The sequence below is a fragment of the Poromitra crassiceps genome, assembly GCF_964638095.1.
Source record: "Poromitra crassiceps genome assembly, chromosome: 3".
Lineage (NCBI taxonomy): Eukaryota > Metazoa > Chordata > Actinopteri > Beryciformes > Melamphaidae > Poromitra > Poromitra crassiceps.
Genome location: NC_139625.1, coordinates 67,224,052 through 67,241,755, shown reverse-complemented (window position 1 = coordinate 67,241,755; position 17,704 = coordinate 67,224,052). Strand labels below are relative to the sequence as shown.

Here is a 17,704-nt window from a genome sequence, read left to right as displayed (position 1 = left end):
AAACAAGGGCAAATTCGGCCCCAGACCACGTGCGGCGTGTGGCAACTGTGGGGGCAGGCATCCCTGGGTTGTGGCTCGATGGGGTACAGCCGCGGATGGAGTGGCAATTGTTATTCCATGTAATTTGTGTTACTTCTTTCTTGTATAGTGTCATGACGAAAGCAAAGATACAACAGGGTGAGATAAAGGCAAGGATACATGGCCCCAATATGAAAGTAGCCTATAATACTGTGTGTGTGAGTATCCCCCTACAATGATGATCACAGGTAGCCTACTCAATACATTAGATGCAGGGCGGATGATGTTGCCCCCATTCAGTTGTATAGTAAACTTTGTAGTAAGGGTAACCCAGGTTAATTATTTTGTTGAGACACGTTTACAGATGTCACTCAAAGGCCACACTCGCATGCTTTACCGACGGCTCCTGAACGCGTCATGTGCACTGAGTTGACTAGTAGAGAGAGACCACAGCTACGATAGTATCTGTCTGCTCTCAACTCCGTTAATCTCGATTTAATCTTCATCACAGCGGCTCATTACCCATTGTACACAACGTGCACTAGTTCTGCACAAGCACTCGAGGGTCTCTCCTCCTTTTACCGACTCTCTCACTAATCTCACCGCTGTTTACTAGGGATGGGCATCGAATTTCGAATTTTCGAATAATCGTTGTTATTATCAAGGTCGACTTTTATTATTGAAATTCGAAATTCGGAAAAAAATTTTTTTTTTTTTTAGTGAAATGTTGCATTGTCTCCCCTGATTCTAAGTATAGTCAAATCGCTTGGTTTGAGCAAGTAAAACAATTTTTATAAGCATTTTAAGCAAGGTTTATGGAAAAATGAATGGCGGATGAAATCCCATGAAGAGGGAGAGGGGGTGACTTTGGCACCCCTTTGGCACTCAGACCTGAGCCTACTAAATATTTAATGAACCACTCATGATTGTCAAAACTGTTTTTTATTTTCGAAAATGTCAATGTCATGTAACATGTTCTTTACTTCAGTGGTGCAATGCTTGTTTGAGCTAAAAATCCACAGCAGAAGCTTTTTATATTAATTAATAAAGCCGTAGACTTAGAATCAGGGGAGACAATGCAACATTTCACTCACAAAAAAAATATATATATATATATTTTTTTTACATTTTTTTTTTTTTTTTTCGAATTTCGAATTAAATTCGAATTTGGCCAGCGAATTTCGAATAGTGTTTTTGCTAGAAATGCCCATCCCTACTGTTTACATGCTTTTCAGATCGGCTAGCTAACACGCTAGTTAGCTGTTAGCTACTTAGCTTAGCTCTCTCCCTCTCGGTAAGATGTGTTGTTTGTTACGCATAGCATTCATGTATATTTGCTGGAGGGGGAGAAGTCTCCCGCTAGTGTTGATGTCCAGTGTGATGGCAGAGACACTGGGAAATGTGTTTATTTGTTGCGGCGCGTATAACGTTAATTTGACGAATTTGATTGAGTTGATTTTTTAGCTCCATAATACCGGTATTCTTTTTTGACATTTGATTCTGGCGATTGGGTTGCTTCATAATCGGGACATTAAACGATCCCATGTGGTTGTCGCTGGGTCGGGTGTCCAAAAATGATGTATTTTGTAGCTCCATAGTGACATTTCAGTGTTAGAGCTTTTGACACGACGGATCTGCTTGCAGCTCGGCTGGCGGGCTGGGTGGATGGTGCTTGAAGTGGCCGGCCATACCGTGTATGTTAAAATCGTTGCAAAATACCAAACCAAAACTTACAAAAATAAATGAATGTCTTCTTTTAACTCATTCTCTGCCAGGGTCATTTCGGTCTGTGTGCTCCCAGTGCCAGGATTTTGAGCATATTTCCTGATCTTCCAGGACCCACAGAATATTCTGTGCTAGGAATAAAATTACACAACATATCTCACAATAAAGCAGAGACTCTCTTCTTACCCCTTGTAAAAAACTGAAACTCGACCATCTTTCCTTGTTTAGTTACAAGCAGTGGAAGTTAGCTTGTTTTCACTAAAAATGCCCTCCTTTGAACAGGAAATAGGAGAAAAAGAGGTTTTTAGTGAAGGACACCGTTTCAAGCAGAACTCTCTTTTGAGCCTTTTATTTTTTGCCTCAGTGACACATCAGACACATTATACAGTATTTGTTTTCCCAAATAAAAAAATAAAAAATAAGAGAATGTATTTGAGGGAGCTGTGTCGGTCCATCCCGCCCAGTGAGCGGCTACAGAGAGAGAGAGAGAGAGAGAGTCTGGCCCCTGGGGTTTCTTGACAGATGAGGCTTGGCCGCAGTATTTATCAAAGTATGATAAATATGTGCACAAAATCAAATAAATAATTTACTTTTACAGTTGCCATGTGGATTTTTAGCTTAGCTTGATAAAAGCATAAACAAATGGAACGAACCCTTATGTGGTCACACTCACACACTCTCTCTCTCTCTCTCTCACACACACACACACACACACACACACACACACACACACACACACACACACACACAGGAATAACGAGTGCTGTAACGTTACCTGCTGTCACGTTACCTCTCATAACTAACGTTAGCACAGAAGATCACACAATAGCTACGTTAGTGCTGTAAACTTTGAAATGTTTATGTGACACATGTTTCGCCTTGGTTGCTGGGGACGGGTGTGTGACGCGGTTTGACGCGTTTGACGTATCCATGTGATTCCCCCTCCCTTGAGTGTGACAGAGCTCTCCCTTGAGAGGGAGAGCTGGCAAGAGGAAACGTGAAGCGAGTCATGCCGGCGGCATAAGTTATAAACAATGCGTGACAATTATACTCGAATGTTGTGTGTGTGATCATTTCATCTCAAACGCGATACAAAAAATAGGCTACTTTTTACCATCGTCATCGCTCTCTCCAAGTGGCACCCATTTCTCCTCCTCCGATTCATCTGTGGATCAGAACGCTGTGAAGGGGAGCCTTCGTCGCCATGGCGCTCCGTCGTGGAGCAATAACAAAAACGCTGGCGTCTTCCTCGCCATCGTCGCCAGCCGAGAACTCTGGATCGGACTCTGTTTCGACCACAGGCTCCACCCATAAATACTAAACTAGCGGGTTCCTTTTATCAGTTTGACTTGAAACAATGTCACAGGCTGGGAAAGTGTCTGATGTAATGTAAACAGCCAAAACATGAAAGTACGTCCGAGTACGTCTTTGGCACAGAATGCCATTGTTAAAAGTATGTCCGGGTACGTCTTTGGCAGAGAATGAGTTAATGTCGATACAAAGGATCACTGGGTTGGAATGTTGAAACACGCATTTCAGAATGCGATATTTGCAAAGATTGCTGTCCCTCTTGCACATGCAGGAAACCAGTGGCCGCAGCCAAACAAGACCAAACATACCACAGTAACGTCCGCTAATTCATCAAGAAACAAATTCCACACAGCCAGAGCATCCCGAGTCCTTTGTATCGACATTAAACTCAGAAGTTGACGTTTGGTTGTAATGTGTGGCTCATTTCTGGCTGATAAATTGTGGTTTTCTTTCAGCCCTTGGTGTTTAGCAGTAGGTGCTGTGCTGCTGCAGTCCGTGTGTGTGTATGTAGGCGCGCCCGTTGTACTGACGCTGCATCCCAAGCGGGCGGGGTCAGTCGTATTGAAACACACCCCCCCCTTCGGGAAACGAGAGTGAAACTCACCGAGCGTCCCCGAGAGTGAAAAGCGTCCTTTGCGTACTATGACTGACTGATCCTGCTGAATAAACGATGACAAGACTGGTAAAAATCTTGTCATGCAAATAGTCCCAACATTTCAAAATAAGAATTTCACATTGGACATGGACTCGGTTTACCAGATTGGTAAGCAGCTGCCCCCCCCCTTTTTTCATTTGTTATTTTTTTTAAGAGAGCCTAACCTTGCGAGGCAGCTGGATCCAGAGAGATCATGAGATCACCGGTCACACAACAAATCCATCTTGCCCCGCTCCAATTTATTGGTTTGAATCTGAACCACCAGTGATTTGCACCAATCAATGCCCAGAGGCAGTTACAGGCGGGCTTTAGGTGTGACACCAGTGAGAGAGAGCCCGTGATAGATGGTGATGATTTATCCAATCACCTGCCAGGCATTTTTTGAAAGTGCCTGCCCTTTGAAATGGCTCATTCCCATATTGATGGGAAAGACTTAAGCACTTTTTGAGGCATGTATAGTATTTTCACAATTAATGCACAGAGAAATATATTGCACCAACAATAGAAATGGGTATTAAGTGAAATTGAAATGGCCAAATGTAGTTGCTGTCTCCTGTTTTACTTTAGACAAAGTTATCGCAATTCATTTGAAAATGATATGCTGATGTTAAGAAATGGCACACATGGCACCTTTAATTCCTTTTTATATAGTCAATGACTGAATGTTCCATCTGCTCCTGTAACTGTGCAGCACCTTAGGGGACGTCCCAGAGGGCTCGCCGGTCTCTCCCAACGGCACCCTGGAGCGCGCCTCGCTGCGCTCCCCGCTCTGCTCGCCTCTAAAGCGCCAGTCTTCTGTGCACTCTGGCCGGCTGGGCAGCACCAAGAGCCTGTCTGCTGCGGTCTTCACCGACAAGCCGCCCCCGGTGCTTGGCGGCGGCGGCGGCGGCGGTGGCGTCCAGTTCAGCAGCGAGGTCTCCCGCAGCGACGAGAACGTGCTGGACTCGCCGCGCCAGCGACGCAGCTACGGCTCCTTTCCCTTTACGCCCTCGGCCGACTCCAACACCTTCCACCAGTACCGCTCGGCCGACTCCAGCATGTCGGTGGCCGACAGCGAGGCCTACTTCTCCGCCACCGAGGACTTTGAGCCCATCAGCAGCGCCGACGAGGGGCCTGGGACGTACCCAGGCCGCAAGAAGAAGAGGAGGCAGCAGATGCAGCAGCCACAGCAGCCGTACCACATGGAGAACTACAGGTTAGCTTAGAGAAGAGGTTCTCAACGTGGGGGGCGAGGGCGACCAGGGGTCCTTGAAGGGGTTCCAGTGGGTCCCCAGAAAATTGATGAATTGTTAAACCTCACAATTATTTAATTTACAAGAAGTTAACCCAATTAGAGAATGTCGAATAATGATTATTTTGATTATAGTTTCACTGTTGTCTCTAACTACAATACAAATAGTCATGGATTCTCGACAACAATATCATATGTTGTAACAATACAGAATACTCTAAATTTGGGCTTCAAAGGACAAAATCTTGTCAAATGGGGGCATGTGGCTCTAATGTGGACTAAATGAAAAAGGTTGAGAAACACTGGCTTAGAGGATGGCAGACTTTACAACAGGGTTTGGAAGAGTCTACTGATGGAGCTCGACTCAAACAGAGCTCAGAAAAGTTCAGAGTCGTGAAAACAGAATGGGTTGATGTTAGATGATAATCAAGTCCAAGGTTAAGCGTGGGGTTGAGGTGATGGTAGATTCTAGTGCCTTAAGCCAACATCCAAGTGTCTTTCAGTTGTCATCTTTTGGAGTGGGTGGATGTCAAGTTTAGGAATCAATAGCCCCTCAAGCAACTGCTAACCTTGCCAGATTGCTATATTTTAGAAATGATGGAGTGGGGATTTTGTTCGAAAGCAGGCATTTAATTTTTATTCATGCCATCCCATCAGATGAGACTGTATAACCAAATTCTTAAATTGAACACTGAAGGGCTTGGCTACAGGGAGCATATTGCCAGCATATTAAATTGGCTACTGTGAATTGAGGGGTGTCATTTCAGGAAACCCTAAGTTGTGGCAAAGTCCCTGCATCTAATGTCCAGAACTTCCACACTTGTACCCCACCCCCCACCCCCCCTCTCTAGCCGGAGCTCCATCTATCACAGCGTGGAAGGGCCCCTCACCTACGTTCTGAATGGCGAGCTGATCACTGAGCCGCGCCCCCTCCCCATGCTGCCCACACTGCCCCCGCTGCCCCCCCAGCCCCTGCCCAGGCACACGTCCCAGGCCTCCTTCGTCTCTGCCCTGGCAATGGAGGAGGAGGGCTCGGTGGAGGCCGAGAAGACGGCCGAGCCGGGCCCCGTCACACGGCAGCCCCACGTCATGGCCTGCTACCAGAACTACCTGGCCCAGTACCAGGTAAAAGCCCCCAATTAGGACCTCCAAATCTACCAGAACTACTTGGCCCAGTACCAGGTAAAAGCCTCCAGTTAGAACCTCCATATCTACCAGAACTACCTGGCCCAGTACCAGGTAAAAGCCTCCAGTTAGAACCTCCATATCTACCAGAACTACCTGGCCCAGTACCAGGTAAAAGCCTCCAGTTAGAGCCTCCATATCTACCAGAACTACCTGGACCAGTACCAGGTAAAAGCCTCCAGTTAGAGCCTCCATATCTACCAGAACTACCTGGACCAGTACCAGGTAAAAGCCTCCAGTTAGAACCTCCATATCTACCAGAACTACCTGGACCAGTACCAGGTAAAAGCCTCCAGTTAGAACCTCCATATCTACCAGAACTACCTGGCCCAGTACCAGGTAAAAGCCTCCAGTTAGAACCTCCATATCTACCAAAACTACCTGGCCCAGTAGCAGGTAAAAGCCTCCAGTTAGAACCTCCATATCTGCACTTCTGTCCTTTTGCTCTCCCGTGGAAGTTCATTTCAAATAAGAGATTACAATTACAGATGCACCAGATGACCAAAAGTATGTGGACACCCCTCCTAATTAGTGAATTTGGCTATTTCAGGCACACCCATTACAGTCAAGCACACAGCCATCGCATAGAGAAACATTGGCAGTAAAATCGGCCGCACTGAAGAGCTAGGGCTGGCTGATATGGAGCAAAAATCATATCTCTGTATTTTTAAGGTTAAATGGCGATACACATTATATATCTCAGTATTTTCTATGAAATGGGCTAAATGTTCAGTTGTAACTTGGTGCTTTCACAAAATATAATACATGTTTTGATAAAACCTATGCCATATCACAATGTTATTATGATATCCAAAATCCAAAAGAACATCCAGTTTCATATCACGATATCAACATATTATATTGATATATTGCCCAGGCCTGTGAAAAGCTCAGTGACTTTCAAAGTGGCATCATCATAGGATGCCACTGTGGGGCAGTGGAAAATCTTTCTTTGGAGTTGTGAATCACTCTTCAACATCTGGCAGTCCGACGGATGAACCTGGGTTCGGCGGTTGCCAGGAGAACGCTACCTGCCTGAGCACATAGTGCCAGCTGTAAAGTTTGATGGAGGAGAAATACTGTACTGGTCTGGGCTGTTTGTCATGGTTCAGGCCCCTTAGTTACAGTGAAGGGAAATCTTAACACTATCACAAGAGTAGAGGCTGTTATAGACCTCACATTGCTCCAGTGGAAAGCCTTATCACAAGAGTAGAGGCTGTTATAGACCTCACAGTGCTCCAGTGGAAAGCCTTATCACAAGAGTAGAGGCTGTTATAGACCTCACAGTGCTCCAGTGGGGAGCCTTACTATTAGAGTAGAGGCTGTTATAGACCTCACAGTGCTCCAGTGGGGAGCCTTACCATTAGAGTAGAGGCTGTTATAGACCTCACAGTGCTCCAGTGGAAAGCCTTATCACAAGAGTAGAGGCTGTTATAGCAGCAAACATCTCCAAAATAATGCTCATGATTTTGGAATGAGAAATTCGAGCAGGTGTCAACACATACTTTTGGCCATGTAGTGTACATTGTGTTGCAATGGTTGTTGCATTTATTATTTATTTATTTATTTAAACTTAAGTGTTAATAATTTATGTGTAGACTAAAACCAACATTGTATCAGTCAATGTGAGTTGATGCAATGAGACTGACCCAATAGACCCTTTTCACGGGGGCCATTTTGTGTTGAAAAGGCAGGGTAAACAGGTGCAAGCAAAACACTAATGAGGGTTTCCAACTTCCATGATTGTGTTTACCCTGCCTTTTCGACACAAAATGGCCCCCATGAAGGGTCTATTTTTATAATACCTAAACTAACCATGGCTCATCGGTTTCGTCTTGGTACATGTGAGTCACCGGATCCTTGCACAGCTTGCAGCAGCAGAAATAATAGTTCATAGGTTATTTGTCCATTTGTCCAACTAACCATCATTCATGTATTGAGAAAGAGGTTTTTTAAGTGATACTACAATATGCCATATATTATATGGCAATACAGTCTGGTAGTGTTAAGCCTAAAACTGGCAGTGCCAAGTCCGATTGTTATCACTTTATTGACATATGTACTTTACCTCTGCCAGGTGTCAAACTGGTCTGTCAAGCAGCCCACCAATAAGAGGACCTCCAAGTCTTCTCTACACCGCCCCTTGGATCTGGACACGCCCACCAGTGAGGAGAGCTCCACCTCCTTTGACCAACTCTCTGTTCCTAGCTTTAAGGTACTAATGGAATACCTGTCCCTGTGTGACTGGTCATGTAGTCAGGCCTCGCTCACAGAGCTGCCATGCAGCCTCTCCTCTCTCTCCCCAGAGGGCTTTCATAGTCCTCATCAGTGGCTGATTACAACTCAGCTCACCTGTGCGCTGCTCCAAAGTTCACTGGCTGATTCAAACTGCGCTCACCTGTGTGCTGCTCCACTCTGGAGCTCTCCATGATGCTGAACCTGCTGTGTTGAGGCATTTTGGCCACTAATTAGCCCTTTTTGCCCATTTAGTTGGCCCTAATTGCCTAATTCAAAAATCTAACTCCGTTATCTAGGTCACCTGCAGGGGTGCTCTTTGCATTTCCTGAAAGATTCAGCCCGATCGCATTTAAAATGGCATATCTGTGGCCAAACACAATTCTTCTCACTCACTCACTCACTCACTCACTCACGGGTGGGATATAGACATTTGTGTATGTTTGGAATGCTCTGATAGGGAAGGTACAGTTCCAGTATCAGCAAATTCGCCTAAAACTGCTGCCAAGATGGATCAAATGAATAGATGGTAGCTGGATAGCATGTCATCTCCCTGGCTTAGGCATCCTTTGCGGTTAGGCTTCGGGATACTAATAGCTGTTGACGCACAGAAACAGGTTGCTGCCGCTATGTCATGCTCCTCATGGGCGACAGCCTGCTCCTCCATCTGGACCAAAAGCCTGCGATAACATCACGTCAAATCTGATCCCCCCCAGTTACAATAGAGTTAGAATCACTCTCTTTAATTTTTTTTCATCAGCTCAGTTGCGATCACTGTCTTGCAGTTACGAGTGAATCAGTATCATAGTATGATGAGTATCAGCATTGACATTGCTCATGATGGTATTTTGAACTCCAAACAGGCAAAGAAGGGTATTTCACTGTCCTCTTTATTAAGGTGTCAAAGTAAAAGTGCTTGGTACCTCATGGTGGTATGAGTCGCTCACTGGAGAGATCAGATCTTTTCCCCTTTTATTCTTACCACCACCACTGTTTGTTGTGCACACTGAAACAACCCAAGCCAGCCTGCTTTGAGGGCATCAGTGGCAGTGGACTGCACTGCTTCAATGCCAGTGATGTCCCCATGCATCCCACCAGCTTCTTTGTCTTCCTGACATGGAGCTGCGGGCGGCTCTGCAGCGTGACAAAGCACAGCAGTCCTACACTCCCCTTCCTTCCCTCTCGCCAATACAGCCCGCAATCACTGAGTCAAGATGGCGCTTCCACTCCGAGGCAGGTGTCTAATCTGTTGAAGTATATCTTCGGTTCGTGGTTCGTCCCCCTTCTTCTCCTCCCCCTCCTGTCCACTGGGCAGATGAAACCCTGTGATTATCCTCATTCCACTCCACACTTTCTTCATGACGTAATTCTGATTTGCCCTTGTCCCTGTCGCCATCTTCATCTTCCAATGAGTAAGGTTTCTCCTGCTCAATAGCACCAACAGATCATATATCAGGGGGGGTGCGAAAGTTGTTGTCCAATACTGACAATTTAATGGTTATACTTGAGGTGATGCCATTTCTGGCTTTCAAAACTCACTTTCCTGCCTGTACTCAGTTTTTGGAACAAAACTCCCTACTTTGCATTTCACGATAGTCCTAATCTCTTCCCCTCCACCTACTCACATTTTCAACTGGATGACGGCCAGCATTGCAACACATTTCGCCTATGAAGGCTACAAAGCCTCATTCTCGAGCCAAAAAAGCAAACGACAAAGTGGTTAAATGAATCCAGTATTTTGCACAGTGATATCTCACCTCTTTCTGTTGAATCTCTGCTCTAAGTAGCCAGCTAAATTGTGAAAATGTGACTATTGTTTGGGTCAGTTACCGCTCACAGTAAAGTAAATGTGACTTTATTGTTTGTGTCAGTTAGCGCTCATAGTAAAGTTCTATCAATGTTGACATTTCAGGTGCTAAAGCAAGGCCTCTCAGCCAGCTCTCTACTGGACAGAGGAGTTGAGCTGATGGGAGACACAAACAGGTAATTAAGTCACAGTATTTTGCAACGTGACAATGTCTTCAGTGTGTGTTGTGTGCTCAACATGACCTTTCTCTTCTCGACCCTCCCCAGTACGCCGTACACCCCCCTGGATAAGAAGGCCATGGAGAACACGGACGAGGACACCACCACAGAGGACTGGACTCTGGAGCAGCCCCTGGCCCAGACCAGGACCACGGCCATTGTGGAGGTGAAAGGGGCCGTCAATGTGGTGCTCACCCCCCTCGTAGCCGAAGCCCTTGACAGGTAGCAGACATCCTCCATTTTGATTTGGTCCATTGTTTTTAACTGATTAAAAACACTGATGTATGTTTTGAGCCTGGTGCTTCCTGCTTGTCGATGCTGCTTTCTAAACACTGATGTATGTTTTGAGCCTGGTGCTTTGTTTGTCGATGCTGCTTTCTAAACACTGATGTGTGTTTTGAGCCTGCTGCTTTGTTTGTCGATGCTGCTTTCTAAACACTGATGTATGTTTTCAGCCTGCTGCTTTCTGTTTGTTGATGCTGCTTTCTTGGGTTAGAAATGAAATGAAATATCGGCATCGGCCTGAAACAAACATTTCTGCCGATAAAACCATGCGTAAATAATGCCCAAATGCTCTATGCTTTTTTTATATATTTTTTATTTTAAATTTTTAGAGAACAATATACAAACAAGACAAACTGGCTCAGACACAGGAAAAGAAAGAAAAAAACAAAAAAAAACATACATCAACATTGCAACATGGCCCTATCAGCCGCATAAGGTGCTTATATGTTTGTAAAAAAAGTGCATGGGGTCCAGCGCAAAGGGTCCAGATACCAGCTGGGCGAGCCCTCCGTCACCCCTACCCTCAGTCACTGGTCATTCTTAACCTCGTTAGGCCAAAAACGGGTCCCAGTCCCAGATAGTTAAGAACCTTCCAAGCGTGTTGGTTCTCAGGGACCTGAGTTTCTCCATCTGTACAACAGAGATCATGTCCATCAGCCACACCTGAAAAGAAGGTGAAGAGGAGGACTTCATTCCTTCAGAATGAGTCTTTTGGCGACTGTTGTCCCCAATGTCAGAAATTGTTGCACAGCTGTAGGGAAGTTCAGTGAGGACTCCGAGCAGCCGAAGATGGCGAGTTCTTCCTCCTGTTGTAGGGTTATTTTGTAGGCCTTAGAGTACCAGTCAAATATTTTGGCCCAGAATCCTGTTAGTGAAGGGCAGAGACGGAAGGCATGAGATGGTGTGCCCTCTGGTACCTGACACCTGTCACGCAGTGGCGAGACAGAAGGGAAGATCCTGTGCAATTTATGCTTGGAGTAGTGAAAACGGTGAGTGACTTTAAACTGGATCAGCTGGTGTCTGCTATTCACTGAGCAGAGTTGTACCACAGACAGACTCCTTTCCCATATAATGTCAGATACATCAATACCAAGCCTGCCATGCTTCTCTAATCCTCTCAGTAGAGGCCATGCTGCAGTTGCCAAACAGACATACAAATCTAGAGATTAGGTGCTTGGAGTTAGAAGGGCTCAGCAATACATCGAAAAAAGCATGTTCATTTGGGAGTGCCTCAAAGGTGCGGATTTTGGATCTAACATAATTTTTGATTTGGAGGAATCTGAGCCAATTCGTGCCAGGCAACTCAAACTTCCTCTTTAGTAGATCAAAGGATGCAAAATGACCATCTATGTACAGGTCTTTGATGGAAACCAGCCCCTTGTCACTCCAGGCGTGGTAGTTTCTGTCTGACCATGGAGCAAATGCTCTATGCTTGATGTAGTTTTCTTATTTTGCCCAGTGAATGTGTACATTTTGATAAGCATTATATTTATATCTGCATCTGCCCAGCGGACCATCACGATAAGAGTAGGTAAAAGAATGTGTTAATTCCACTACAGTAGAGACTTGATGTTCTCTGAAGTTACTGTAGGTGGGGAAAAATGCATCCCAATTCTTAACCTGAGACTAACCTGGTTAAATAAAAAAATAAAATGACTGCATAGCTGTCTGAAAGTCTCTCATACTGCATATTGTGAGTTTTTTATTTATTTATTTTTTAGCAGCCTCAGGCTGAGTTAACTGAAGGCCTATTTAATCTCTCTACACACTGTAGCTGTTCGCTCAGAGCTGGGATCCAACATTCTACTGTCACTGCTTCAAAGTGTGGTCTGGTGTAACATTGTGAAACTCTAGCTAGCTAATGGCTAAGAGCCCAGGGTTGAAGATGTTCTAGCAGTTAGCGGTTAGCTCTGGGCTCAATTGCAGTGAGGAAAAGGCTAAATTTCAGCTCCGAGGCTGAAGTGCAGCTAAGTCTAGGAGCTGTCAGTACATGTGGGCATTGAGGGTGGAATATTTGTGAAGCCAGATCAGTATCCACACAGTACATTTGATTCTACTTAAAGGGGTCATCTTCACAAAATCATCTAAATTAATTCTGATATGCCCACACAGTTTGTTTGTTTGTGAAGTTCCCATTTGTGGCTAACATAACTAAGTGTTAAATAATATTTCTTTATATTATGGCTATCCCAATGTGCTTGGTCTGTTTCAGGTACATTGAGTCCATGGTCCACTTTGCCAGTATCCGTCACCCTGCAGCCATTCTGGATGACCTGCACGCGAAAGTCCTCAACGAAGCCTATCAGATCAGCAAGTCCACCGTCACCGAGTCTGTAAGTACAACAATACACAGACAATGAAGACAAACACAGGAAAAAAAGAAGAAGAAGAAAAAAGTGAGATTGTGTTCATTTACAAATATTAATATATGAATTAAAAGCAGGCTGTCAAATTCTGCTTAAAATGCAAAACACATTTGAGCCAGTCTCGCCTACCAATGGCTGATTATCCCCCTGTTTTGGTTGCGGACCCCACACAGAGCCAAGCGGGCAAGCAGGAGCACAAGCTGTCCAAGACGGAGGGCACCACCCCATGCTCCCTCAACATCTCCCAGGGCCAGACAGACCTGTCCGTTAAACCGGACAATGTGAAAATTAAGGGTCTCCAAGCCAACGTCTCCATCCCCAAGGTGAGCCCTCCTAATGTTGCTGTAGATCTTTCGATAATTAAGTAGAATTAAGGACAAAATATCTATTTAGTTTCACATACAATATTCCTAATCTGTTTATTGGTGTATTTTTAGTATACAGTATATTTTTTCACTCGGTTATTTGTGATATTAAAGCCAAACAATTTTCCCAAAGATGTTGCAGGAAACTTTAGTTTGTTCTCATTCCCTCCAGGTCAACCTTTGCCTCCTGCAGGCTTCCGTAGAAGAGGGCTCGCCCTCCTGCTCTGGCAAGTGTGTCACCCATGTTTCTCTGGTGGCGCTGTGCTTCGACAGGATCGCCACCCAGTTCCGAATGAACAGGTAACGCCTCCCCTGCTCTACATCCCGTACATCCGATTCGCACACATTTGAGACATCGGTCAAGCTCGGACACAAACACATTTGCGTTCTGCTCCACTCAGGGGGATTGTAGAAGAGACGCCCAACACCACAGAACACGGCCGGCCCTCTGGTGGAGGGCTGGAAAAGTACGCCTCAGCCACCAAGATGCAGCCTCAGTCATCCGGCTCGCTGCGCTCCAACGCCGGCATCGAGAAGGGCAAGGAGATCGCCGCCAGGCTCAACGTCCACCGGATCCACAGCCAGCTGCGAGGGCTGGACTCCTCAGGTCGGTTCCTCCCTTTCCCATCCCTTGTTTGACACTGAACCTGTATCTGACATCTGGCCCCTCTGGTGAGATGCTTGTACATGCAGGATGCTTCTGGAGGATATGTAAAGTAGTAAAAAGCATGCTTATTTTTTGACCTATGTTGAGCTATTCCTGTCTAAACCATATTTCAAGGTTTTCTGTAACCTCAAGCAGGGTTACAGTAGACGTCTAACTGCTGGATACGTACAGGACTAGAATGCATGAAACCAGGTGTAAGAGGATAATTTACTGTAGGCACATTTTTACAGGCCTTGGTTTTTGACAATTTGACCTAACTAGGGATGTCGTGCGCTACGTGCACTCGATTCCTAGGCTCGCCTGCTGCGCGGCCTCGCCCTGGCTGCTCCTTGTTGGCATACTTCATGAAAAAATGTATATGTATTGACTGTACAGAACAAACAGAACTGGATAAATCGGGGACCAGGGTAACCCACAAACTGCTTTTGCAATCAATTTGAAATGTTTTCTTATGTGGTCCAGTACTTGTAGCAGTGGAGTGATGCCTCCTCTTTACACTGTGCTCTCTCTAGACATTGGCCATTGTGCCATCACAGCCATCCCCTTTGAGAAATCCAAGGTACTGTTTGGCCTCGAGGAGAGCGAAGACTTTTCGCTGGTGGATGAGACCGACGCCCAGGCCATGAACGCTGACCTGGCCCGTGCCTCCCTGGAGAAATGGGGCTGGATCATGTTCGAATGTGGCATCGAGAACCTCACGGTCAAAGGTCAACTCTCTTGAGCAAGAACTGTTACTTGTATTAAAGGGACAATTCACTCCCCCACAACCCCAAAAGAAAAAAAGGAAAAGAATAATAATTATATATTACCTGTAATGCTATATATTCATCTAGCTCGTTTTGGTCTGAGTTGTGGCGTTTTGGAGATACTCTATTGGCCCTAGAGATGTCTGCCATCTCTCCAATACAATGGAACTGGATTGTGGTGCTCAAAGCGCCAAAAAGAAATACATTTGCAAAACTCAACAGCAATGTCTCTTTCCAGAAATCACTCGGTGACACAAGATAATCCACAGACCTTGTGAGCAGTTTCATGTACAAACTATTTTCTTTCGACTGAATTACACCCGCTACCTGCTAGGGTGTAGTTCAGTCAAAAGAAAATAGTTCCTACATGAAACTGCTCACAACATGGTCTGTGGATTATCTCGAGTAACCGGGTCTAGACGGATAAATGGCACTACAGGTAAGAAGAAAAATATGTATTTTTGATTTTGGGCTGAACTACCAATGTAAGGCCTAAGCTGAACAAGTTCATTTCAAATCTGCGCTCAGGATAGCAGTGTGGGGAAACATAAAAAAGGGTATTAAATGAAATGAGCAACAATAATTGTGTAAACAAAATATTTAAGGAGTGTGTTTAACTTGTATTTGTGCATATCTTCCCCTTGCAGGCGGCCGCCAGTCAGGAGCCATTCTTTACAGTGCGTTCGGCGTGATGGGTCGGGACACTGGGGGGAAGACGGGCATGTCCAAGTCCAATGGCTCGACGGGCTCTCAGACAGGCAGCGGCTACAGCACTGACGTGTCCGACGACAACCTGCCGCACGACCCGACCAGCCCCGCCTCCGACGCTAACGAGCACTCAGACTCAGATGACCAGGTATTGATTGATTGATTGATTGTAGCTATTGACTCAGTCTCAGCCACACCATTTTGCAGGAGGAAAATGTGTCATGTGATTCGATCCGCCGACCTAAGTTGAATCAAAGTCAAATTGTTTTTATTTATTTTTCTTGTGCAGTAGAGGTGCACACACACTTGACAATGAGATTACACGCTCACCCAGATCTAATGCCATGCAAACCACATCAACATCCCACATAAACACAAACTCCTGCAACATGCAATCAAAACAAACATGAAGGCAGTATTTTTCTTTGCACATTTTCTATATATTTTTTCCTTTTCTAATGTTCAAGTCTAATTGACTCTTGCCGGTCTCTTCAGATTTGAATCATTGACCAGCGCACACTACAGGAATACATCAGAACCTGTCCAGATTTGTGTTGAAAAAATGTAGTGTGCCTAGCCATTACTTAACTCATGGTACCTACGCAGGTCTGGAAAGGTATTTAAAATGAATTTAATAATTTCCATTTCTTGAATAGTTTAGGAATTTGAAAAAAAAAAAAAAGGTTTGGAAAAGTATGGAAAATGTTGTGGTTCAGGTCTGATACACACATAATTCTAGCTTTTATGTTGTTGCAGACCCTCTTTGAGTCCACAGTATTTGGTGGTGTGAAGAATAATCTTCAGATAGAGGGATGCTCTTATTACCCTGTCTGCGTGCATTATATCACATACCCACCAAAATCAAATCCAGTTGAGAACATAGGGTCTGCCTGAAAAAATATGGAATTTTAAAATGGAAACCCTGCCAATCATCTCACATACTGTACCGGTATTCTGATATTTGTGGCTGTGACGAACAATCTTCATCTGTGATATTATGACCTAGTTACTAGTTAGCAGGGGCAAGATGTCTATCTGTGTAAATCATATTGAACAACAGATAAGATCTCCAAAACAAATCAATGTCTGGAAGAGTGGGATTTTTTTAATTGAAAATGTATAGCAGCGATCCTCAAAGTCCGGACTCCGGTCCGCATCCGGACCCAGACGCAGTCCTATCCGGACCGAGCCCTATAACCTACAAATCACTGAATAGTTACATTTTCACGGAGCATTTCTATTTTAACCGGCACATGCTTTTCTAGCCTTTACGGTAGGCTACTGGTTTATCTGTCAGGAAGCTCACAGACCAATGCATGCGCTGTAAATCATCACACGTGATGCTACTCAGCCAATCAACAAGCGAATTGATTCTGCCTGCTGCTGCTGCGGGAGAGTTGACACACGGACGGACGGAGGAGAGGCGAGACTCGGAGAAATGCGAGAGATAGAAGTACTTTCACATCGCGTGCTCAAAAGAAACGAGTAGACCGCGAAAACAAAGCTTAAGTTTTAATTCAGAGCAGGCAGACTCATGTTCATTCATTGGTCTGACGAGCAGTTCAAAACCAGTCTGTCTCGTGAAGTGTGATGCGATCCTGACCAGCTGTCTATGGAAGTGCCACACATGAGCAAACACACACACACTCAAATCCAGGGCACACACACATTCACTGCCCAATGGCATGCGAAGTTTGCATTGCGAGCGACCGATAGATAGAAAGACAGGAGGGAGCTCACTTATATCAAGAGAAAAAGAGGTTTGTTGGCTGAGAGCCTGACTGATAAAATGTGAAATGGAGTTAAGAAAAGGAAGAAAAGGGGGAACTTATTTTTCTAAAATTAAAGCACTTTATTTTAAGATGCACATTCCAAAGCACTCTGTTGTGTTGTTTCTAAATGCAGCCATTATTTTACTTGAAATGAGAAAAGAACATGTATTTATTATTAGTGTAGGCTAGTTATTTATAATTACGGTAATCCAGTTAAATCTGAAAACTAAATAAACATTGTTGATGTTTGTTTTGATTTAACAGTCAGTCGTTGACTACATACAGACATTGTACCATTAGGCTACTGCAATCATTGAAGTAGCCTAAGTTCAATGCCACTGAATCATAACGCAAGCTCAATGTTCCGGACCTTCGCTTGAGGACATTTTCTCTATCTGGACCTCTTTGAA

At 44.8% G+C, this 17,704-nt stretch overlaps 1 protein-coding gene across 1 annotated transcript in view; it reads left to right on the top strand.

Moving 5' to 3' along the window:
• kiaa1109 (KIAA1109) overlaps positions 1–17,704 on the top strand; it is a gene marked incomplete at its 5' end in the record, with an annotated part of 191,617 nt that overhangs the window by 53,366 nt on the left and 120,547 nt on the right. The window contains 11 exon segments of the mRNA XM_083634137.1: positions 4,401–4,904; positions 5,792–6,065; positions 8,203–8,340; positions 10,273–10,343; positions 10,434–10,607; positions 12,883–13,003; positions 13,210–13,359; positions 13,574–13,701; positions 13,803–14,008; positions 14,581–14,775; positions 15,462–15,670. Coding sequence (XP_083490263.1) covers positions 4,401–4,904; positions 5,792–6,065; positions 8,203–8,340; positions 10,273–10,343; positions 10,434–10,607; positions 12,883–13,003; positions 13,210–13,359; positions 13,574–13,701; positions 13,803–14,008; positions 14,581–14,775; positions 15,462–15,670 — 2,170 coding nt within the window.